This window comes from Oryx dammah, unplaced genomic scaffold (genome assembly GCF_014754425.2).
Source record: "Oryx dammah isolate SB20612 unplaced genomic scaffold, SCBI_Odam_1.1 HiC_scaffold_28, whole genome shotgun sequence".
NCBI lineage: Eukaryota > Metazoa > Chordata > Mammalia > Artiodactyla > Bovidae > Oryx > Oryx dammah.
Window position 1 is genome coordinate 15,854,498 of NW_024070212.1, and position 24,032 is coordinate 15,878,529.

At 42.7% G+C, this 24,032-nt stretch overlaps 3 protein-coding genes, 1 non-coding gene and 1 pseudogene across 4 annotated transcripts in view; 2 read left to right on the forward strand and 3 right to left on the reverse strand.

Annotated features, from left to right (window-relative positions):
• The window catches only part of NUP210L (nucleoporin 210 like), a 94,672-nt gene extending 82,692 nt beyond the window's left edge, over positions 1 to 11,980 (forward strand). Inside the window, 6 exon segments of the mRNA XM_040230561.1 lie at positions 2,522 to 2,668; positions 7,189 to 7,439; positions 7,936 to 8,140; positions 10,966 to 11,070; positions 11,582 to 11,653; positions 11,741 to 11,980. Coding sequence (XP_040086495.1) covers positions 2,522 to 2,668; positions 7,189 to 7,439; positions 7,936 to 8,140; positions 10,966 to 11,070; positions 11,582 to 11,653; positions 11,741 to 11,841 — 881 coding nt within the window. The 3' untranslated portion in view covers positions 11,842 to 11,980.
• TRNAQ-CUG lies at positions 1,529 to 1,601 on the reverse strand. Its single transcript has one exon. It is a non-coding gene; the product is annotated as a tRNA-Gln (tRNA).
• On the reverse strand, positions 5,288 to 5,623 carry LOC120855801 (annotated as a pseudogene).
• A 271-nt stretch (positions 11,981 to 12,251) lies between the features above and the next one.
• Positions 12,252 to 13,803, reverse strand: RPS27 (ribosomal protein S27). The gene is made up of 4 exons (XM_040230560.1): positions 13,731 to 13,803; positions 13,308 to 13,416; positions 12,635 to 12,745; positions 12,252 to 12,342 (listed from the first exon to the last, which is right to left on the reverse strand). Exons 1-4 carry the CDS (start codon positions 13,734 to 13,736, stop codon positions 12,314 to 12,316), a joined length of 255 nt encoding a protein of 84 aa, XP_040086494.1. The 5' UTR covers positions 13,737 to 13,803; the 3' UTR covers positions 12,252 to 12,313.
• Positions 13,804 to 16,688: 2,885 nt separating this feature from the next.
• On the forward strand, positions 16,689 to 20,806 carry RAB13 (RAB13, member RAS oncogene family). Its single transcript, XM_040230558.1, has 8 exons — positions 16,689 to 16,964; positions 18,283 to 18,343; positions 19,190 to 19,250; positions 19,484 to 19,561; positions 19,667 to 19,756; positions 19,878 to 19,943; positions 20,041 to 20,094; positions 20,267 to 20,806. The coding sequence occupies exons 1-8, from the start codon at positions 16,841 to 16,843 to the stop codon at positions 20,342 to 20,344; spliced, it is 612 nt and encodes a 203-aa protein (XP_040086492.1). The 5' UTR covers positions 16,689 to 16,840; the 3' UTR covers positions 20,345 to 20,806.
• Positions 20,807 to 24,032: the final 3,226 nt, after the last annotated feature.

The following is a 24,032-nucleotide window of genomic DNA, read 5'->3' on the forward strand; positions in this document are numbered from 1 at the left end:
TTACGTGAAATGCTATTTGCTCAGCAAAGTTGCCTTGTGTTTTTCTTTTTTCATTTTGTATTGGGCCATGATTTACTGTCAAAAAGTAGGGGAGGAGGGCTTCCCTGGTGGCTCAGTGGTGAAAAATCCACGTGCCAGTGTAGGAGCCGCAGGTTTGATCCCTGGTCCCGGAAGACCCCACATGCCAAGGAGCGACTAAGCCCATGCGCCATGGCCATTGAGTCTGTGCTCTAGAGCCCAGGAACCGCAACTGCTGAGCCATGCACCGCAACCACTGAAGCCTGCATGCCCTAGAGCCAGTGCTCTGTAATAAGAGAAGCCACTGAAATGAAAAGCCTGCGCACCACAACCGGAGAGTAGGCCCCGCTCGCTGCAACTAGAGAAAAGACCATGCGGCAGCGAAGACAAGACCAAAAATAAATAAGTAAAATTATTTTTTAATGTGGGGGGAGGAGGAAAGACAACTAAAATAGAAGAAGCTCCTGCTGCTGCTAAGTCGCTTCAGTCGTGTCTGACTCTGTGCGACCCCATAGACGGCAACCAACCAGGCTCCCCCATCCCTGGGATTCTCCAGGCAAGAACACCGGAGTGGGTTGCCATTTCCTTCTCCAATGCATGAGAGTGAAAAGTGAAAGTGAAGTCACTCAGTCATGTCCGACTCTTCGAGACCCCATGGACTGCAGCCTACCAGGCTCCTCCATCCATGGGATTTTCCAGGCAAGAGTACTGGAGTGGGGTGCCATTGCCTTCTCTGAAGAAGCTCCTAATAGATTCCAAATACTATGTTAGGAATTTTTATACCTTTTATCTCATTTAACAATCTCATCATGTAGTAATTATCATCATTTTAAAGATGAGAATACTGGGGCGGAGAATGGATTGGGAAATTGGGATTGACATATATATACTACTATGTATAAAAGAGATAACTGATGAAAACTGACTATACAGAGAACTCTACTCAGTGCTCTGTGGTGATCTAAATGGGAAGGAAATCCAGAAAAGAGGGAATATATGTATACATATAGCTGATTCACTTTGCTGTACAGCAGAAACTAACACAACATTGTAAAGCAGCTATACTCGAATAAAATTTTTTTTTAAAGATGAGAGTACTGGGAATTCCTTGGCGGCCCAGTGCTCTCACTGCTGAGGGCCTGGGTTCAATCCCTGGTCAGGGGAAAAAAAAAAAAAAAAGGTGAGAATACTAAGAGCAAATATTTTGTATAAGGTAACAAATGAATTAGTGGCAAGAGTAGTAGATATGTTCCACTCCAAAGTCCATGTACATCCTTTCATTCATCTTTTTGTTTCTATAGAACAGATTCCAGATTTGGGGGATGGGGATGGATGGAGGGATAGTGGGGGGTGAGAAAACATGCAAAACCAACCAGAGAAGTCCAGAATAGAACCGAATATAATGGTCTATAACCCTTAAGATAATTTAAACTCTATTGACCTTTAAAAATATATATTTTATTTATTTACTTGGTTGTGTTGTGTCTTAGTTGCAGCATGTAGGATCTAGTTCCCTGACCAGGGATGGAACCTGGGCCCCCTGCATTCAGAGTACAGAGTCCTAGCCACTGGACCACCAGTGAAGTCCCTCTAATTTCCCGTTTTGTCCTTCAATTTTTAAGCACTTAATATATTTTCTTTTCACAGTAGATATTTAATGTTATAAATATAATCTAAACATGTATGTATAAATAAGAGTATTTGATCTTTAAAATTCTCCAAGTTCTTTTACAAAGTAGTAAATGTTTCTTCATAATATATTATCTCATTGTTATCTACCTTATTAAATTTTACAAAGAGATTACAATTTTTTCACTTGCAGAATCTTTCTAAAACCACAACTTATGAAACTTCATGTAACAGTTCCTTTGATATTGGTGATAGTCTCCAGAAGATGAGAATGATCACTGGACTGCTGACAATTGAGAAAGAGCTTTAGCAAACCGAGACCATTAAGAAACTATACAAGGGAAAATCTTGTTACCAAGACACGGGTTTCTATTTAATTTAAAATTGCAGCTGACCCAACCTTGGTGCCAGTCAATTTCTTGCCAGCTGTGTGGCTCCTTGTAATGAAGTTCTAGAAATCTTTGACTTGACGCATACTACAATCAATTATGGAAAACAAATCTTCCTAGACTATAAAAGCTACCTCCCAAGTGTAGCATTTTATTTCTAATAACTGCCCGATTTCTCTGTAATCTTATTCCCATTAATGAATTCCCAAAACTTCTGAAAGAGAACACCAGCTATATTATTAATAATAGAAACCCGATTATAGTCATAGACTAGCCGAGGCAAGAGTCTTACACTCTCCTTTCACCTTGATTGTGGTAAGACCCAACAGAGCTGGCAAGTAGACAGCTGTAGCAATTCAAACAGAGCTGACCCTTCTTTCTCATTTTTTAAATTCCAAACTTCCTCTCTATATAATATATATATGTTTCCCCTTTTACAAATTCCTCTTCGTGACAAAGCTATTTACCTCTTTTCTGGTCTCTAGGATCCTGCACCCCAAGTCAGGCCTTGGCCATTACAGCACTTCTTCCAGAGACCCTTATGCTGTGTCATGTACAGTTCAGTAATACTTTACTAGACATCCCAGCGAGTAAAGTCTTTCATGTCCATTCAGATTTCAGCATGGAAAAAGGTGGGTTCCACCAGTTGAATCTGGTTTCCCCCTTGTTTTCATATTTGTACAAATGTCACTTTATTGGTTTACATTTCTGCTTTCTAGTTTCATCTGCTATGTAACTATGGCATCTTTCTCAGTCAGCATTTTTGTTCTATCCATTCAACAAACTTTTAACACATATCTATAATATGCTATGGTTTTCTATTATAACTTACTACTTTCTCCTTTGTTAGCCTGTTATCTTTGTGAGGGCTTGGATTATGTCTCATACATCTTTTGTTCCCAACTAGTAGCACAATGTTTGAATGCTGTTGAACTGAAGGATATTCTGAGCAGAACAGCATTAACAAGTAGAAAGAAAAAATAGGCATGACTTTGGGAGGACATTAAATAAATCAACTGATCTAAAATAAGACAGTCCACGCCAAATATAAGTAGGTAGTGCTATGTCATGGGAGAGCTTTTACTCCAAGGTCAGACAGTTTGAATGGTAGTGAGAAACCACTGAAGGAAGGTGAATTCTGGTAAACTGTTGAACACCAAATAGAATGCCTGGTACCAGGACGGGCACTGGAGATAGAGGACCAAGACAAGGCTTTTAAATCTTACTAGGACCACAGTCTCAATCTCAAAAATGACAGAGTGATCTCTGTTTGTTTCCAAGGCAAACCATTCAGTATCACACTAATCCAAGTCTGTGCCCCAACCAGTAATGCTGAAGAAGCTGAAGTTGAACAGTTCTGTGAAGACCTACGAGACCTTCTAGAACTAACACCCAAAAAAGATGTCCTTTTCATTATAGTGGGCTGGAATGCAAAAGTAGGAAGTCAAGAAACACCTGGAGTAACAGGCAAATTTGGCCTTGGAGTACAAAACAAAGCAGGTCAAAGGCTAACAGAATTTTGCCAAGATAACCCACTGGTCATAGCAAACTCCCTCTTCCAACAATACAAGAGAAAACTTTACACATGGACATCACCAGATGGTCAATACCTAAATCAGATTGATTATATTCTTTGCAGCTAAAGATGGAGAAGCTCTATATAGTCAGCAAAAACAAGACCAGGAGCTGACTGTGGCTCAGATCATGAACTCCTTATTGCCAAATTCAGACTTAAATTGAAGGGGGAAAACCACTAGACCATTCAGGTATGACCTAAATCAAATCCCTTATGATTATACAGTGGAAGTGACAAATAGATTCAAGGGATTAGATCTGATAGAGTGCCTGAAGAACTATGGTCAGAGGTTCGTAACATTGTACAGGAGGCAGTAATCAAGACCATCCCCAAGAAAAAGAAATGCAAAAAGGCAAAATGGTTGTCTGACGAGGCCTTACAAATAGCTGAGAAAAGAAGAAAAGCTAAAGGCAAAGGAGGAAAGGAAAGATATACCCATTTGAATGCAGAGTTCCAAAGAAGAGCAAGGAGAGATAAGAAAGCCTTCCTCAGTGATCAATGGAAAGAAATAGAGGAAACAATAGAATGGGAAAGACTAGAGATATCTTCAAGAAAATTAGAGATGCCAAGGGAACATTTCATGCAAAGATGAGCACAGTAAAGGACAGAAATGGTAGGGACCTAACAGAAGCAGAAGATATTAAGAGGTGGCAAGAACACACAGAACTATACAAAAAAGATCTTCATGACCCAGAAAATCACAACGATGTGGTCACTCACCTAGAGCCAGACATCCTGGAATATGAGTTCAAGTGGGCCTTAGGAAGCATCACTACAAACAAAGCTAGTGGAGGTGATGGAATTCCAGTTGAGCTATTTCAAATCCTGAAAGATGATGCTGTGAAAGTGCTGCACTCAGTAAACCAGCAAATCTGGAAAACTCAGCAGTGGCCACTGCTGGAAAAGGTCAGTTTTCATTCCAATCCCAAAGAAAGGCAAGGCCAAAGAATGTTCAGACTACCATACAATTGCACTCATCTCACATGCTAGCAAAGTAATGCTCAAAATTTTCCAAGCCAGGCTTCAACAGTATGTGAACCATGAACTTCCAGGTGTTCAAGCTGGATTTAGAAAAGGCAGAGGAACCAGAGATCAAATTGCCAACATCTATTGGATCATCAAAAAAGCAAGAAAGTTCCAGAAAAACATCTACTTTTGCTTTATCAACTACGCCAAAGCCTTTGACTGTGTGGATCACAACAAATGGTGGAAATTTTTTCAAAAGACCACCTGATCTGCCTCCTGAGAAATCTGTATGCAGGTCCAGAAGCAACAGTTAGAACAAGAGACTGGTTCCAAATTGGGAAAGGAGTACATCAAGGCTGTATATTGTCACCCTGCTTATTTAACTTATATGCAGAGTACATCATACAAAATGCCAGGCTGGATAAAGCACAAACTGGAATCAAGATTGCTGGGAGAAATATCAATAACCTCAGACATGCAGATGACACCACCCTTATGGCAGAAAGCAAAGGAGAAGTAAAGAGCCTCTTGATGAAAGTGAAAGAGGAGAGTGAAAAAGTTGGCTGAAAACTCAACATTCAGAAAACTAAGATCATGGCATCTGGTCCCATCACTTCATGGCAAATAGATGGGGGAACAATGGAAACAGTGAGAGACTTTATTTATTTTGCATGGTTAGTGTTTTATTCTTTGAAGAATGGCTCTGAAACATCACAGTAAGTCAGGGTGAAAGGACAAGTTTAAAATAGTTTCATAAGGATATAACATATGTACTGCCTGTTCACACTATGAAATCTTCACCATAGAGCTCATGATACACTTAGTTAGCAGTAGCACCCAGGTTTTCCAAAGAGTCATAATTTCTCTCTTGTTTGCATAGACTTCTTCTCATTGGCTGCCTTCTGCTTTTGTTGCATGATCTCAGAGTCCCTCTGCTTCCTCTGAGGGGTAGTCAGGCTATCCTCTTTTCTTTTTCCCTTACTAATTTCCTGAGATTTCTTCATGTTTTCTGGCGGGCAAGTTCTCATTGATTTCCATGGGCCATGATGACAACTGGACCAAGCCTAGAAGAGAGCAACTCGGAAAAGGAATGACTTCCTCACACTCTCAGCCACTGTTGATCTGGAAGACTGAGCCCCTGCAGGCCCCCCGACGGATTCACCTGTTGAGTCTTTATTTTGGGGGGTTCCAAAATGACTGCAGATGGTGACTGCAGCCATGAAATTAAAAGACGCTTGCTCCTTGGAAGAAAAGCTATGACCAACCTAGACAGCATATTAAAAAGCAGAGACATTACATTGCCAACAAAGGTCCATCTAGTCAAAGCTATGGTTTTTCCAGTGGTCATGTATGGATGTGAGAGTTGGACCATAGAGAAAGCTGAGTGCCAAAGAATTGATGCTTTTGAACTGTGGTGTTGGAGAAGACTCTTGAGAGTCCCTTGGACTGCAAGGAGATTTACCCATAAAATCCTAAAGGAAATCAGTCCTGAATATACACTGGAAGGACTGATGCTGAAGCTGAAACTCCAATACTTTGGCCACCTGATGCAAAGAACCGACTCATTGGAAAAGACCCTGATGCTGGGAAAGATTGAAGGTGGGAGAAGGGAACAACAGAGGATGAGATGGTTGGATGGCATCACCGACATGATGGACGTGAAGTTTGAGTAGGCTCCGGGAGTTGGTGATGGACAGGGAACCTGGCATGCTGCAGTCCTTGGGGTTGCAGAGTTGGACACGACGGAGCAACTGAACAGAACTAAGAACTACATAGGCTGATTAGTTATACACATGGGGTGCTAGATGGCAAAGAGAAAGGAGTATTTGTGTCAAACCTGGGTGTTAAGGGTCAGATTTTATAGGAAAAGTAACCTCTAGAAGGATGGCCATGACTGAGGCAGATGTGAAGAGAACAGGACATTCCAGGCAATACAGAGCCCTGGAAAAGTTTTCAAAACTAAAGTATATACTGGCAGTACACAAAATGGATAAGAAGAATGGAAGGTAAGGAGACTAGCAAATGCAATTTACATTGCAGTGATCCAAGCATGAATTGACAAGTGTCTAGGCCAGAGTAACAGAAATACTAACAGAGGTGTCAGATATGAGATAGTTCAAAGGATGAGTTAGCAAGATTTGGATATAGGAATAAAAGAAAGGGTGTCAAAAGACAACCAATGTTGACGGGTAACTAGAAAAACAATATTATTAACAGAAATAAGGCCATCAAGAGGTGGTTTGATACAGAAGTGATTAAACATGTTCAAAGCTTGCCTTTCTTCCACAAACCCTTTACTGATCTCACCAACTCTGACTACTTCATCCTATATCCCCTTAATTTCCACTTGTGCTACGTTATTTAATATCCCCTGACATGGTGACTAACCAGTAATAGCATCCTTACCTTAAGTTCAGTTATGGGTTCCCATGGACTGTTTCATCTTTGGTAAACTCCTCCATAGAGGCCAACAGTCTAATAGTGAATACTCAAAACTGAGTTAATTTCCTTTTGAATTTGCATGTTAACTATTTTTTCCTTCCTATCCTAATCCAATTGACTAAACAGGGCCTCTGAACCTTCCTGCTCAGCTTTTCCTCTTTTCTTCAGGGGTTTATGTCTGCCTAATCAAGGTTCGACCCCAGTCAGAGGAGCTGCTCCAGGTCCTGAGCACCGCTGACACCTCAGTCTATGGTTGGGCCACACTTGTCAGTGAGCATAGCAAGAATGGAATGCAAAGAATCCTCATTCCTTTCATCCCAGCCTTTTACATCAACCAGTCAGAATTGGTTCTTAGCCACAAAAAAGACGTCGGGGAGCTAAGAGTACTGGGAGTGGATAGAGTTCTCGAGAAGCTAGAGGTATGTTAAGGACTGACGCAAAACAGATCAGGGTTTTGAAAATGAGATTTTTCATTCTCAGTCCAGGATAAAGGAATAGATACTGAACGACTTGATAAAATTCACCACAGGAAATTCCTAAAACAGAAAATCTGTCCACTTGATAATGCCATGGGGGCTCCCAGAGTCCAAATTCTAGGTCATGAGCATTGTCTGGAAGATAATACAAATGCATATATATATATATATATATATATATATATATATATATAAACACACACACAACACCAATGCTATCCTGAGACAGTTTTAGAATGCTAAAAACTTTTGAAGGCTATATTATTCTCACACAGATGGTTTTCTTCCCCTACCCTTGAACACATCTGTGTGAAAAAGTGACTTGTCAGCTAGCTAACTAGAAATCCAGCTGTCTTACTGTATATATTTATGATTGGAATGTATTGACACAAAACTGACTTTTCTTCTTTCAGACAAGTCCCATTTTCTTTTCTCCAAGGTCCTCCCCAGCTCCCCAGCTGTAGTGGTCTCTGACCACAGACACTCTTCGCTCACACCCGGCCTGGCCATCTACCCCGTGAGAGCAGTCAACTTCACGTCCCTCCAGCAGATGGCATCACCTGTTTTCATCAACATTTCTTGTGTGCTCACCAGTCAAAGTGAGGCTGTACGAGTGAGGGCTATGAAAGCTAAGTCTGGTGCAGGTGAGCATGGGGCTGCCTATTTTTAATCTAGAGGCAAAAAGAATGTATTGCAATTTAGTTTAGAATTTAATTAATGGGAGATATTCAGCCACTTGACCAAGATTATTCAAACTAGCTGGGACATGGATCTTTATTCTCGAAGCCTACCCTATAAACTATAACCTGCTGGTAGCCTTCTTAGAACTTGTTTAGTCGCTGTCCCAGGCTCCCAGTCAGTGTCCCAGGCTCCTCTGTCCATGGGATTCTCCAGGTAAGGATACTGGAGTGGGTTGCCATCTCCTCTAGGGGTCTTCTGCTTGGCAGGTGGATTTTTTTTTTACCACTGAGCCAACAAGAGACTCAGGTTGGATCCCTGGGTCAGGAAGATTCCCCTGGAGGAAGTGGCAGCCCACTCTAGTTATTCTTGCCTGGAAAACCCCATGGACAAGAGGAGCCTGGCGGGCCCCAGTCCATGAAGTTGCGGAGTCAAACACAACTTAGTGACCAAGCATGAATGCAGTTTAATATGAGTTTACCAGCTTCAAAAGTATACTTCTTGCCCTGTTTTAAACCCTTTGATAAATGTTTGATTTAATCCAAAAGTATTTAGCAAATCTTTGTGCATCAATCAGTAAATGGTAGTAATCCTAGAAGCAAGACTTAACTTTGACAAATCCTGATTTTACCTTTACCCAATTCAGAAACAATGCCAAGTTTGGGTGGGATGGTAACAGTTTCGGAAAGAGGTGTTATAAATTTCTTCCCAGGTGGCTCAGTAGTAAAGGAGATGAGGATTTAATCCCTGGGTTGGGAAGATCCCCTGGAGGAAATGGCAACCCACTACCGTATTCTTGCCTGGAGAATCTAGGAGTGACTTAGGCTGAACCTTAGTACATCTAATGGGAAAAAGGTTTTGGCTTCTGTGAGTATCCAATTTGTATGAGTAAGTAAATATTCTAAGCATATTTATATGCATTTTAATTCTCATTCTAAAGGGTTTCCTAAAACTTTTTAAGAGATGTTTTCCCCTTAGAGTTAAAATTGGGATGTTCAGGGTCCTGCCACTAGAGAATGTTCAACCCCAATCTGTGCTGTGAGAGCAGTTTTTACACTGAGTTCATGGATCTCTATAAAGGTTCTCAGAATTCAAGGTGTCCATGCCCTGAATGGGAAAAAACAAAATTATATCAAAATTACAGTAGTTATCACACCTAAAAATGTATCTTTATTACTAGAGCACACATACTACTTATCACAAATTAGGCCTTTTAACATTTTGCTGTGTATTATAAAACTTTAATTTATTCCTACATTTTTTGCATTGAAAAACATTGAGTTGGGATACATTGACTTCACCAGACTGCCAAAGTTACCCATGGCAAAAAAAAAAAAGCTAAGAATCACCTGGGTGTTGATTGGAGGACTGATGCTAAAGCCGAAACTCCAACACTTCGGCCACCTCATGTGATGAGTTGACTCCTTGGAAACGACCCTGATGCTGGGAGGGATTGGGAGCAGAAGGGGGACGACAGAGGATGAGATGGCTGGATGGCATCACCGACTCAATATACATGAGTTTGGGTGAACTCCGGGAGTTGGTGATGGACAGGGAGGCCTGGCATGCTGCAATTCATGGGGTCGAAAATAGTCGGACACAACTGAGCGACTCAACTGAAGAATCATCACCTTCTTAAGTGATGAGGGGACAAACTAACAGTACACTGTTATTTTTGCTACAAATATGCAACCCAATCTTAAGTTCATTCATACAAGCATGATACCTACTTGCAGAAACAGGTATTTAAAACAGGGCCCAATTAAGACAGGAATTAGTTCAATATAGACACAACAAAGGGGTGTCGTAAGTTAATATACCTCTTGATTTATTTGGACTTCCAGTGTTGGGACCAGATCAGGGATTGGAGATTTTAGTATGTTGTTTTGTTTGTTTGCTAAGTCGTGTCCAACTCTTTTGGACACCCCATGGACTGTCGCCTGCTAGGCTCCTCTGCCAATGGGATCTCTCAGCCAAGAATACTGGAGGGGGTTGCCATGCCCTCCTCCAGGGGATCTTCCCAACACAGGGATCAAGCCCAGGTCTGCAGGCATTGAAGATTCTTTACCATCTGAGCCACCAGTGAAGGCCATTTTTTTTTTTTTTTTAGTATAAGCAACCTCAAATTATTCTTCAGAGTAAAGCAGTTTAAGCGTGAAGTTGTTAAACAGTTGTGAACAGAGTTTAGTGAGACGTTAAGAGCAGTTAAGAGCCCAGAGGTAGAGGGCCTATACAAGGGTTGCAGAACAGGAAATATGTGTAAGGGCCTTGTGAGTTTATCTGGAGTGGCAATTTGATGAGGCAGGAAGAGTTCATTTCTAGACACTGAAGAATTCGAAATAACCAAGAGAAAATATGCTTCAAAAGACATGTCTTAACTTTTATTGAGGACAAAGTTATATACAAATCATGTTCCCTAGAAATGATAGCTGAATAAAAAAGGACAAGTGGCTCCTGGGTCGTTTCAGGTTAGAGGGATTAAAAGCTGAAGGATGTCACTTGGAGTTAAAATACACAGGAGAGATAACAGGCATTTTACAGTAGCAGAGAATTTAAACATTCTTTAGGAAGCTGAAAAGGCTCAAGAATTGTAGTTTATTAAAGCCCAAAAGGTAGAGGCACCAAGTACAGTTCACCCCTTTTTCTCTGGTAAGAAACAAAAAGAATTTCCTAGAGGGCTAAGTTTTGAGTGCTTCAGCTAGATATCTCAGGAACATACAATTTTTAAAGGAGCAACATCTGTCCTGTATATATTTAATAAACTATCTTCTTTTATTCTGCCAATGCGTAGATCAATGTGACGGTTCAGGTGTTCTCCAGAAGTTCGCAGGTTCTTACCAGATTCTCCTCTTTACCCTCTTTGCGGTGCTGGCATCAACAGCTTTCCTCTTTCTAGGTAAGGAGTCCTTATATTCAGCACTGTAGAATTTAGACTTGGAAACTGCCTTCATTTTATTTCACAAACTAAATGAGGATGAAAATTAGCTGTTTATATCACATCTAATTTGGGACATGCAATTGAAACTGACTTAGCCTCCCTAGCCTTAGTCACCTGGTGGACCAAAGATCTTGCCCAACTTACTGAGAAGCAATAAACGCAAACAGCTACCACTCACAAGTGGAAATCACTGCTAAACTTTAGATTATAGCTAGTTTTGCTCAAATACATAGCAATAGATGAACAACATAACACATACCATTATCTATACGTGCATTTCCCATTTTTCAGCCATAAGCTGGAATACCTCTGAAAATCACTGAATAAAAACTTCCTGTTAAGTATACAGTGTTATTTAATTTGAAGCATTACTTTTTTTTATAGCAATACTTAAGAACGGACTTGACCCTTAAGGCCTTCCTCCAGTGAGAACAGATCTCCTTGTTGACATCTCTTATTCTTTTTCCAGCATACAATGCCTTCCTAAACAAGATGCAGACAGTTCCAGTTGTTTACGTGCCAACTCTAGGTACACACTAAGGTAAAGAACCATTATCTGTTATCTCCGAAAAACTCAGGTACCACCCTCATTCACCTCTATTCATCCTTTTATTTCCTTTCCTCCTAGGTTCTTACACATCCATATGTTCTCCCCTTCCGCTCATGAGTCCACAACCCCCACCAGCCCAGAATCGGCTACAGCACTGGCCGTGGAGTATAAGACACTAACCTCTGCTTGGACAAATTTTTCATAATAGGGGACTAGAGAGTTCTAGCCCCAGATCAGCAGCAACCTCTACACTCACACACCTCCAAACAAGGCTTCTGAGAACTGTAAATAAAGGATCCTAAGCTGTTTTATATTAAAGTGGTGTGCTAGATTGCGTTTTAAATATCAACTCTCAGTTCTTAATTCTAAGAAAACATAACAGTGAAATGAAATACCCCATTTACATACTATTCCAGTTTTTAATCAAGCTCTGCAGATTTACTCCATGAACCTAGGGATAGCAACGTCCCAAATGGACTTTTTAAGTTCTTGGCCACTTACTTGCCCCAAATGACTCTAGAATCCACTCTTCTGGTTGCCCCTGAATACGTGAGGTAGGAACTTCCTAGCAGTAAAACAAGACAATAAACAGGATGTATCCAAAATGTGTTTATTGGGATGGTTTCCCGTTCATCTTGATACAGGGTACTTTTAGTGCTGCTTCCGTCTGAAAGAGCATCCTGCCAAAAAAAAAAAAAAAAAGTTCCAAAGGTTAACTGATAGCAGCCTACTTACCCTGCCTGAACCCCACAAGACAAAATGCATCTGACCCGTATGAAACCTACATTTGTATTTTCTTCAACTCTTTTAGCTTCTGCCTAGTCACCAGACATCAGATTCAGCTCATATGAAGCCCTTTTATCACCCATCCACCCAGCTTTAGACAATAGCATTTTGAGATGTATGCTTCCCGATTATGCATTTGGTAGACATAAGGAAAAAAAAGCATAAAAATTACATTAAACCATTTACCTTCTGTAAGCCTTGCTTTTCCTCCTGTAGGCTGGCAGAGGACAGTAGAGCAGCCAACACACAAAACTACTGTTTGTGCATGGCTAAAGACGGTGGTGATTTTATAGCATCCTGCAGGGGGAAACATCAAGGAGTTACCCTTTTCCCCCCAAACCTTTCTTCACTTAAACATATGCTGTCATGCATTAACTGTAAAACAAGTATGCTATGAAAATTCTTGGAACTTACTTTCCTTATCTAAACTTGATTATCTGGCTCTAGATATACATCAAAGTCAACTCAAAAGCAACCTCGACCATGTGCTCCAACCTATGGATTTTCCGAGTAATCTAATCATCATCATCCATAAAATTACTCAAAAGCCAAAAAGAAAAAAATCCTGTACTTGGTGAGGAGAGATGCTCAGTACCTGGTCAACATATCCACCCCTTGGCCGCCAGGAACAAGTACATAAATTACCACAGAAGCCCGACATTATTATTCCAGTGTTTCCCAACACAAACGTTTCGGTCTACAGAGTTTTGAAGGGGACTCTCTCTGGATCACTCCCCCTAAAGTGCAAAATTTTACTCATCTCTAACATTCAAATCTGAATACAATTAGGGCTTCACGGATACCTTTTTTCAACTCGTGAGATTCAGTGCTTCCCCACGACCACATGTTATCTCCTCACCTGGGCATTTTACATCCATGAAATAGGAATTGGGGCTCTGCACCAGGCGCTTCTTCTTGTGTTTCCTCTTCTCCTCTTCTGGAGAGGGATGAAGAAGATCCTTTGCGAGCTAACAGAGGCAGAAATGTAGAGATTTAGAAACCAATGGTGAACACGGACGATCGAAAACAGCCCCCACTGCCACACAACGGGGAGAGCTCGTCCCTTGTCGCCCCTGGTGTCTGCGCAGCTGGGCCGCCATCTTACTGCCTCTCCGCTCCCGTCCAAGCACGGGTCCCAGCTGGCCTCTGCGGCCCCTGTAGTTAACTTGTCCTGGGAAGTGCGGAGGGCAAATGAGGGCCCTCTGTGATCCCAAATCAGCGTGAGAGCAGCGTGCAGACAGAAGAACGAGATCTCCACGGAAACCTAGCCGAAGGAACTCACAGGCATGTTCTCGTGAGGAGGTCGTCACCGCCGGAAAGGGACGGAAGCGGAAATCCTGATCCTTAAATTCGCCGTCCCGCAGGAAATGACGTTAGGGCCTATCGCCGCCATGTAGAGAAGGTCCTTCTCTCACGGTCTTGGGCGATGGGGCGAGGTGGGGGCTGCCATTTGGGGAAGGTCTCTAAATGACAGGACTCAGATGAGTCGCCATGTTAAGAGAGTGAGCTTGGTATCTTAAGGACAGTGTCTGGCCTCCGTCAAGGTGTAAATAGACATTTTTAAAATTTCGCGCTACACTTTAACAACAGGAACTGCTTAGGAAAACAGACTGAGTCGTGTCTGTGACTTGTTAAATTTCTTTACTATTTTTCAATTGGTTTAGTTTCCCCATTTTTAACAATTCAGTAATGTAAACATAAAAAAGGCAAGTTCTCATCTTTTCCGCACTTTCAGCCTATTTCTAGGACTAACCGTTGTTAATTTTATTCTCTCCTTTCCTTCTTTCTCTGTAATAATTATTACATCACTCACTTCTGTATTGTTCTGACTACTTTGAATGCTAATCTTCACAACTCTGTCTTTACATTCTCACATCCTTTCCGCCACATTTTCATCAGAACTACCTTTCCAAGATTTGTAATCTTGGCAGCACTGAAACTCTGGACAAGAAATGAAAAGAAAGAAAAAAGACCAAATCATTATCTTCTACAGTAACGATCAAAGGGTTAAAATGTCCATTTGTCATAAAGGAGGAGCAAAAATGACTCAAATGTTATATGGGGACCTGGTTAATTCCAAAGGAATAGAATGGGACAAGGGATGTGAGTTCTTGTCAAGGATACGCTGGTAAACGTTTAACCATTGATTTTATAGAGGGGAGCCCTGATTTGTTGTCTTTGGTAATTTCAGTGGAGGAAATACTCTTACCTTGGCCAGTTTCAGACTACCAATGTCATTAAACACGGATTTGGAAGGCACAGCCTGTTTTCATGAGCCAGTAATAATTGGTTCCAGCACACTACTGTTGTTCAGTTGCTCAGTCATGTCCAACTCTTTGCAACCCCATGGACTGCAGCAGGCCAGGCTTCCATGTCCTTCACTATCTCCCAGAGTTTGCTCAAACTCATGTCCATTGAGTCAGTGATGCTATCCAACCATCTCATCCTCTGTTGGCCCTGCCCCTTCTCCTCCTGCCTTCAGTCTTTCCCAGCATCAGGGTCTTTTCCAATGAGTCCACTCTTTGCATCAGGTGGCCAAAGTATTGGAGCTTCAGCATCAGTCCTTCCAATGAATATTCAGGGTTGATTTCCTTTAGGATTGACTGGTCTGATCTTGCTATCCAAGGGACAACTCTCAAGAGTCTTCTCCAGCACCACAGTTCAAAAGCATCAATTCTTCATCTCTCAGCCTTCTGTATGGTTCGGCACACTACTGATGGGTGAGAAAAACCTCTGAGGAAGTGACATGTTCCCAGATGGCTCAGTGGTAAAGGATCCAGCTGCCAATGCAACTGGATGCAGTTTCAATCCCTGTGTCGGGACGATCTCCTGGAAGAGGAAATAGCAACTCACTCTGATATTCTTGCCTGGGAAATCCCATGGACAGAGGAGCCTGGTGGGCTACCGTCCATGGGGTTGCAAAAGAGTCAAACATGGAAAGAAAATATCAGACACAACTTAGCAACTAAAAAACAACAACAATTTAGAGAGATGAGAAAGAATAGTCTATTGCTGGGGATGAAAAGTCCAGATTCAGACAAGATAAGATGAAATGAAAAAGAACTAATAGTTTTTTATCAGACAGATCCATGAAAATTGAAGAATAATTTAAAGCACTAGTGAGAGAGAGTTTGACCAGCAGGGAGAAGTACAGAATACTCGAGTTTTGTAATACAACTTGAAGACATAATGAGTGGTGAGATAAAGGATAAAAGAGAATTGAATAGCTGTGTTTGAGAGGGACAAACATTGGCACAGAGTATGACAAGGGTAACTGAAGTGACAGAAGATTCCTTTTCATAACTGGTACACGATGTTTAAAGACGAACTATTCTATTGAGCTGCTGTTAGAAAAGCAGGTATGTTGAATATTTTTTCCAAAGCAAAGATAAATTTGGTTTTGTGTAGCCATGGTCTCCATATTTCAGCTTTCTGGTTGCCAAGGCTACACATTCACAGTCTGTTCATTAGTGTGTTAGGAGTACTGCCTCCGGAGTGTGTTAAAAGATCCACATCTCATCAAGAGAATGACACCAGACATTTGTAGTCTCAATCTCTGTCTTCCTGAGCTGGCCTGTCAGAGAATTCATACACAGGTTCCCAGAAGGAAGACCGTTCAAGATGAAGCTCCAGAACGTATCTAGGTGAACGGTGTATGGGCTTGGAGACTGGGAGAGAGAGTGTGTGGAGCTGATTCTATAGTATTAATTTTGGAGCTGATTCTATAGTATAATTAATTTTAATTTTCACTCTGTTCCACCAGGGGGCAGACTGACTCAACAAATAGCCACCCACTCCAGCCATCCCGCTTTTTTCAAAAAGAGTTGGGATTCTAAAACTAAGGGCTTGGAAAAGTAACGCCAGAATTCTAGAAACTGCCCCAGAAGGATTCTATTTTTCTTGAGTACCCCTTTCAAAAATCAGTCTCCAATTTTTGCCAATTCCTGTGTTATCCTGGCCTTCACCCTTATTCCCCCAAACTTTCGTTTTCCCCGAATTCCTCTAAAATTCCTCTTCCCTTGGTCATTCTGATTAAACATCCACTTCACCCCAGCCTCTCTGGCTTCTGACTGGAAGAGCGAAGTCAAAAGAGGGAGATGATATTGAGCAAAATCTGTTCAAAATGGCTAGGGAGACAGGCCAGCATTGGCTGGGACGGGAAAGCCAGAGAGCAGGAGGCTGGGCTGTCCGAGGAGGCCAGCTGAAAGGGATGGGCGGGCACGGGGTGGGGCCCAGAGGAGTGCCGCCTCTCCTCTTTCCCAGAGCCTGGGCGGAGAGGGAGGAAAACTTCCTGGCTGGGGCTCCGGGCCCGCTCCCTTTGCCAACCCTCCAGTCCCGCCTACCGGTGCCCTTCGCTTCCCCACCCCTCTCCCGGCACCCCCAGTGTCCGCCATGGCCAAAGCCTACGACCATCTCTTCAAGTTGCTGCTGATCGGGGACTCAGGGGTGGGCAAGACTTGTCTGATCATTCGCTTTGCAGAGGACAACTTCAACAACACTTATATCTCCACCATCGGTGAGCCCACTGGCCATATCCTAGATCCCCAGCTACCCCATACCCTCATTCCTAGGCTCTTGGATTACTAGTGGCCCACTTTAGAGTCCGGCTTCTGGACTCCAGTCCCTCAACCTCTCTCTCTCAGACCCATCCCCCTTATATGTCTCAGGGTGGTACCCAAACCTCTAACCTCTCTGAGACCTCCAGATTACTCCTCAGTTGTGCCTGCACCAACCCCTGTTTTCTTGGTGCCACCTGTCTCCCTTGTCTCCACAAATTCACAGGAACCCGAGTCTGTTTCCCTCTCAGCTCCTCTTCCCCACCCTCATCCACCTAGAACTCTTGATCCATTCTCCACATTTCCTGTATCCCCCTTTCCCTGATCATCTGTCTCCCAATTTTGCCAGCCTCTTTCTGTCCCAACTGAGTTACAGACTCTCCCACTGCATTCCCACCTTACCATCTACTTTCCAGTCTCTCTGCCCCTCCACTTATTAGGGGGTTGGGGAGGGTGGCGCAGAGGGGCTGGGTGTGCCCGAGAGCAGCCCAAGGACTGGGATCATGAATATGCAGTCAGCCTGGTAAGGAAGGTGGGACTGAGGGGACTTTTGGGGTCTCTGAGTCAGCCTGGTGACTCAGCCTCCTCCCTAGGGCTCCTCACTGGCTCAGGGGAGGTACACAAGTTTCCACTAAGAACATTGTCTCCCCTCCTCCCCCTCATCGTTCTTAACCTCCTCTGGCCTGGGTAGTAAGACCAGGAGAGTCTCAAGACAATTCTGGTTAGAAAGTGGAGGGGAAAATATCCCTCTCTCATATCTCAGTCTCAGGGGAATCTTGTTTAGACTCCAGTTTTCTTGTTTCTGAGCCTGGCATACTATTAATCCACATGGACTGGTATCAGCTTCCTTTTTCCTTGCTCTTCACCCTGTAGGGTCAGGAGGCTATGTGGGAGAACAGAGAGTAGAGGGTTCTAAGACAACAGAAGGGAGAAGGAATTAGAAAGTAATATTTTGGGGGAGATGGATTGAATTGAGAGAGTTGTCAGCTGGCATGGCTGAGTGGACCCAAGAAGTGCCTTAAAGGCCTTTAGCCTCCTTGCAGAGTTTTCAACATCTTCTTTCCCACAAAGTCTATAAGATCTAAGTAAAAACAATAAGCTTGCTGTACAAGTACCGCTTTGAGAAAATCCCCGTAGTTTTATACTTCCTGCAAGACTGCTTCCCAAGTGCCTTCCCTGCAGAATCTCTGCACTGCCCCGTTCGTGTCCCTCTCGCCACACACTGGCACGTGCACATACGCACATGTCTGGACTTCAGTGTTGCCTCTCCACCCCTAGGAATTGATTTCAAGATCCGCACGGTGGATATAGAGGGGAAAAAGATCAAACTGCAAGTCTGGTGAGTGAATCCCCCAGGACTTCGAAACCAGACTTTCTCATTTATTTCCTATAATCTGTAGTTTCTCTTTAGTTTCATTTCTCTCGCTTTCCCATCGCTCCTTCCAGTACGTTTTCTAATCCCTTTCTGTCACCTCATTCAGACGGCCTTTCATCTCTCTCCCTGCTCACTCAACTATTTTCAACTTTTTTGTAATTCTGTTGCCTGTCCTGGACCCAGAGACACCTCTGAACTTGGCAACTGTCTAGTTAGCTCAACTGTCTATTGAGCTATAATGTGAAAACAAGCTCTCAACAGTCAAATAGCAAGTAGCAAAATTAAGACTTGACTCTGTCCAGTGGAGAGCCCTTAAAGCCAAGAGTAGAGGTTTGACCTGACTACCCTGAGGAAGCTGGAGACCCTGACTCAAGGTGTCTAGTGATAAGAGGCTTAAAGGAGGCATTATGATACAATAGACAAGAGGAGAATGTGGTTCAACCCTGTTCTGTTACAGAATGACCTTCATTAGTTATTTCTCCTCTCTAAATCTGTTTCCTCATTTGTAAAACAGAGCCAGGAAAACATGTCTCACAAGGATAGAGTGAAGATTAGGTAAAATGACATAAATAAAATGATATATACACAGTGCTTGGCACAAAGTAAACAATAAAACAGATGTTTCTTCAGCCTTTACCTTCGCTCAGTATCAGCCCAACAGTCTCTTATCCCTTTTTCCCTTTATTGTTTTCCTGATTCTGTTTAACACTCCTTGTTGCAAAAGCTAAATTCTTAGGGGATGAGAGTGGAGTTCTCTCTTTGGAGACCTCTTCCCTCTATCTCACCCCATGAAATATTCTACCCCTTCAGGGACACAGCTGGCCAAGAGCGATTCAAGACAATAACTACTGCCTATTACCGTGGAGCAATGGTATGAAGCGTATTTCTGGACAAGGGATGATGTGATAGAATGTACGACTACAGAGGGATAGGAGGTTGGAGCAGAGAAAAATGGGGAGGGGCATAGTGTGGGTTGCAGAGGGCCCCATATGGCCTAGTAGTTGGTCTTGTGGATAGAATTTACAGGGTCACTTAGAGGGCAGTGGGAAGCCTGAAGAGGGGAATATGGTACAAGCCTCCATTGTGAACTCTGCCATTCCCCAGGGCATTATCCTAGTATATGACATCACAGATGAGAAATCCTTCGAGAATATTCAGAACTGGATGAAGAGCATCAAAGAGGTGAGGACAGTTCCAGAGAGGTGGGGGAAGTGGGTAGAACCTAGAGGATGAAGGAGACTCTGAAAATGAGCAGGACCCAGCTTCTACTCTTATCTTTGCTCCCAGAACGCCTCGGCTGGGGTAGAGCGCCTCTTACTGGGGAACAAGTGTGACATGGAGGCCAAGAGGAAGGTGCAGAAGGAGCAGGCTGATAAGGTAAGAGCTGGTTGGGCAATGTTCCAGAACTGGGCCAGGAGGGCCAAGATAAGGCCGGATTGCAGAGGACTTGGCCGCTGCCCTCTGTCCAACTCTCTTCTTACCACTTCTTCCCATGCAGTTGGCTCGGGAGCATGGAATCCGATTTTTCGAGACAAGTGCTAAATCCAGTATGAATGTAGATGAGGTGAGACACACCCCATCCTTCACCCCCAAAGAGGATTGCAAGACAGACTTATGCGCCCCTTCAACCTATCCTGACCAATCTCGCCTTTCCCCGTTAGGCTTTCAGTTCCCTGGCACGGGACATCTTACTCAAGTCAGGAGGCCGGAGATTGGTGAGTTGGTTGTGCTGGGCTAAGTACAGCTGGGTGTGTGAGAGTGTGTGTGTGTTGGGGGTAAAAACTGATGAGGGGAACAATGCTAATACTGCCTGGGAGGGTGGATCTCCTTCAGTGTATGGCCCCAGCCAGCCATTCTCACCCTGACCCCTGTACCTTCTCCTTCTAGAAGAACAACAATAAGCCCCCCAGCACTGACCTGAAAACTTGTGACAAGAAGAATACCAACAAGTGCTCCTTGGCCTGACGACTCCTTTCTGCCTCTCCACCCTAAGCCTGGAGACTGAGTCTGAGGAAGGCGGGGCTGAGGGACTGGGCAGGGGAGAAATAGCAATTGGAGGGGTAGAGATGGGTAGATGGTAGAAGAATGGGGAGAATATGGAGAAGAAAAAAAGGAAGGAGAGAGAAGGAAAGAGGAAAAGAAAGGAAGCAGGATAGAGCGGGAGGGAGAGGCAAGAAAAAGAACTGGGAAGGTGAGAAGGAAGTAGGAAGAGAGGGAGGAGGAAAGGAAGATAGATGGTCCTAGGCCTTAGACCTTCTCTGGGTTTCCAGGGCAAATATAAATGTAAATAAATAGTTGATTTATTGTTACTGGATTGGGCTTTAGGGTCCTGAGAGAGGCTGGCTCAGTACCACCCTCTGAAACTTTGGTCCTATGCTGTCACTCTGCATGGTCTTTCTCAGTATTAAAGGCCACCGTTTGCACAAATGTTCCTGGTTTGGGCAACTTTTGTCATTGTCTGAATGGCTCTCTACTCATAAACCTAATTCTTGTCTCTCTGAGGTGGTTGGTCTGCCTGAATCTGGCTGTGTTCCTGTGATGCCTAGTCTACAGGTCTCAGACCTTCCCTAGCTGTTTAATTGATGCGGGAGACAAGGAGCAGAGATTCTCTGAAATTGAAAGTCTGTACATCCTCTTTCCAATATGGGATTTAGAGGATCCTTGCAGGCAGAGTCTTGTCCAGGAGATTCTAAAAGAGAAGGACTCTTTCCTGGGCCTTCCCAAGAGAGTGATAACCCTAGCCTCAGAGAAACAGGAGAACCCGTATTTTTTATTCATTGATTTCTGCAAGCATCTTTGGTTCTGCCAAAAATCCCTTTAAGTAAGTAGTAAGTATTATTACCTGCTCTGATAGGAGGAGAAAATGAGACAGAAAAAAGGTTCATTTAGTCATAAATATTTATTGAGCATCTACTCTGTGCCAAGCACAGTGGTCAAGTTAAAATAACCTCTGGGTGGTACTTAAAGGAAGAGGGACAAGTAAAATTTAACAAAAACAGCTCCTAACGACTGAATAACAAAGAAGCAAAACTACTGACATGCAAAAGAACCATGAACAAAAAACTTAGGCTTGAGTTCCCTTAAGTATACATAGACCCTATTTGTTCTTCACAGTATTTTTTTTAGTTTCCACTATTTTAAAAAAATAATTGTCTTCTAAATAGCATTTGCACTGTACAAATGCTTGTTCAGAAAAAAAAATTGAACAAATAGATTTTATAATTAGTTTTGTAGAATTTGCATTTTAGTTAGTATTTCTATAGTCCTCTAAATATGCTCCATAAATTTATGCTTATACCAACATTATATAAATATGCTCTTGCCAGCACTATTTTTTTATATTTTAAATCTTTGAAAAAGAAAAGATGTTTTGATTTGCATCTGTTTGATTAGTAAATTTGCAATTTCTTTTTAAATTTTAAGTTACTTTTTTAATTGAAGGATAATTGCTTTACAGAATTGTGTTGGTTTCTGCCAAACATCAGCATGAATCAGCCATAGGTATACATATGTCCCCTCCCCCTTGAACCTCCCTCCCATCTCCCTCCCCATCCCACCCCTCTAGGTTGTTACAGAGCTGCAGTTTGAGTTCCCTGAGTCATACAGCAAATTCCCATTGGCTATCTATTTTACACATGGTCATGTAAGTTTTCATGGTACTCTCTCCATATATCCCACCCTCTCTTTCCTACCTTCCTGCCCGCACCACCCCCCACCCCCACCCCACTGTGTCTATGTCTGTTTTCTATGTCTGTGTCTCTGTTGCTGCCCTGCAAATAATTTCATCAGTACTGTCTTTCTAGATTCCATATGTATACGTTAGTATACGGTATTTTTATCTTGCTGACTTAAAATAGGCTCTAGGTTCATCCACCTCATAGAACTGACCAAAAGTGTTCCTTTTATGACTAAGTAATATTCCACTGTATGTATATACCACAGCTTCTTTATCCATTCATCTGTCCATGGACATCTAGGTTGCTTCCATGTTCTAGCTATTGTAAATAGTGCTGCAATGAATTCACAGTTCTGGATAATTTTTCTAAACAGCAAAATTATCTCACAGACTTGATCTTTTATCAAGATGATGAAAATATCAGATTTGGTTTAGACAAAGTACCACTAGAAGTTTTACTCAAGGATATGATCGATGTTCAAGGAATTTAAAACATCCCCAAGCCTGTAGTGGAGAAGTGGATAGCACAACCATGGAGTCATGAGCAAAGTCTTTTTGTGTGCTGCTGTTTCTGCTGGTAAAAGACCACACTCAGAAAAAAAGAGTCTGACAGTGCCAGGAGAAGGACTAAGAAAATAATTTGGTACATGAATTAAGTATCTAAGCTTCAGTGGGGTAATAATCCTTATTATCTGTGGCTTATGTTTGAATTCTGTACTTAACTGCCCAGCTAGTTTAATTCACTCAAGAGATGAGGAAAGACTTGCATTTTGTGAGTCCCGGCAAGAAGACTGACGGGCCTCTTTGTCGTACCCCAGAGTGGATATTTAAAAATCCAGTTTCAGCATAGAGACCCTATTTAGTTGCTTGGTACAATTAGTGGGACTGAGTAAGGAGTAGCAGAATGCTATGTTTTGACCAAAACTTATCATAGCTAAAAAATACTGAGGGGAAAAACCCCCATACCCTACTTTCTATCACATAGAACTATTGACAAATAATATACAGACAAATAGTAACCTAAAGGAACAAATTAATAGTTACAAGCAAAATTAAAACTCAGCCCTCACCGGGGTATTGTTTTCTCATCTCCCACCCAATGATCTTTCCAGTCTGTTAGTTCTTGTCCTTGAGCAGTCAGATTTCAGTCTGATGGGAAGACAGAATCTATGGGACATAGCGCCAGATATACTGTTTGTTTTTTCGGCTGTGCTGTCTTCATTGTGTGCAGGCTTTCTCTAGTTGTGGCGGGTGGAGGCTACTCTTTGTTGCGGTGCACGGGCTTCTCATTGAGGTGGTTTCTCTTGTGGAGGAGCACAGGGTCCAGGCCCACAGACTCAGCAGCTGCAGCACGCAAGCTTTAGAGCACCTGGGCTTCAGTAGTTGCAGAGTGTGGTCTTGGTAGTTGTGGCTCATGGGATTAGTTGCCCTGAGGCATATGGAATCTTCCAGGATCAGGGAGCGAACCTGTGTCCCCTGCATTGGCAGGTGTATTCTTATTCATTGGACCATCATAAGAGTCCACACCACACATAATGTTAATTGCCAAAAGTGCTCTAGCCCTTACGGATGTCGGGGAGAGTAGCTGTGGCCTTTAGGCTAGAAAGACTTCTTGAGGGAGGAGAGTGTGGAGCAGAATTAACAAGGAAAAAGTATGGGAATAATTTCTTTGATCTTGAGAGGCAGGATACAGATTATTAATAGGGCCTAGATTTATTTGAAAGTGTTAGTTGCACAGTCATGTCTGACTCTGTGACCCCATGGACTGTAGCCAGGCTTCTCTGTCCATGGAATTCTCCAAGCAAGAACACTGGCATAGGTTGCCATTTCCTTCTCCAGGGGATCTTCCTGACCCAGGGATTCTTCCTGACCCACATTCTGCCAAGGTTTGACTCCACAGGGATGGAAAACAGGCACAAATCTGTGGCCTGGGAATTGCAAGTCTGGACTTAGGTCTCAGCTCCCCTACTAGCTGTA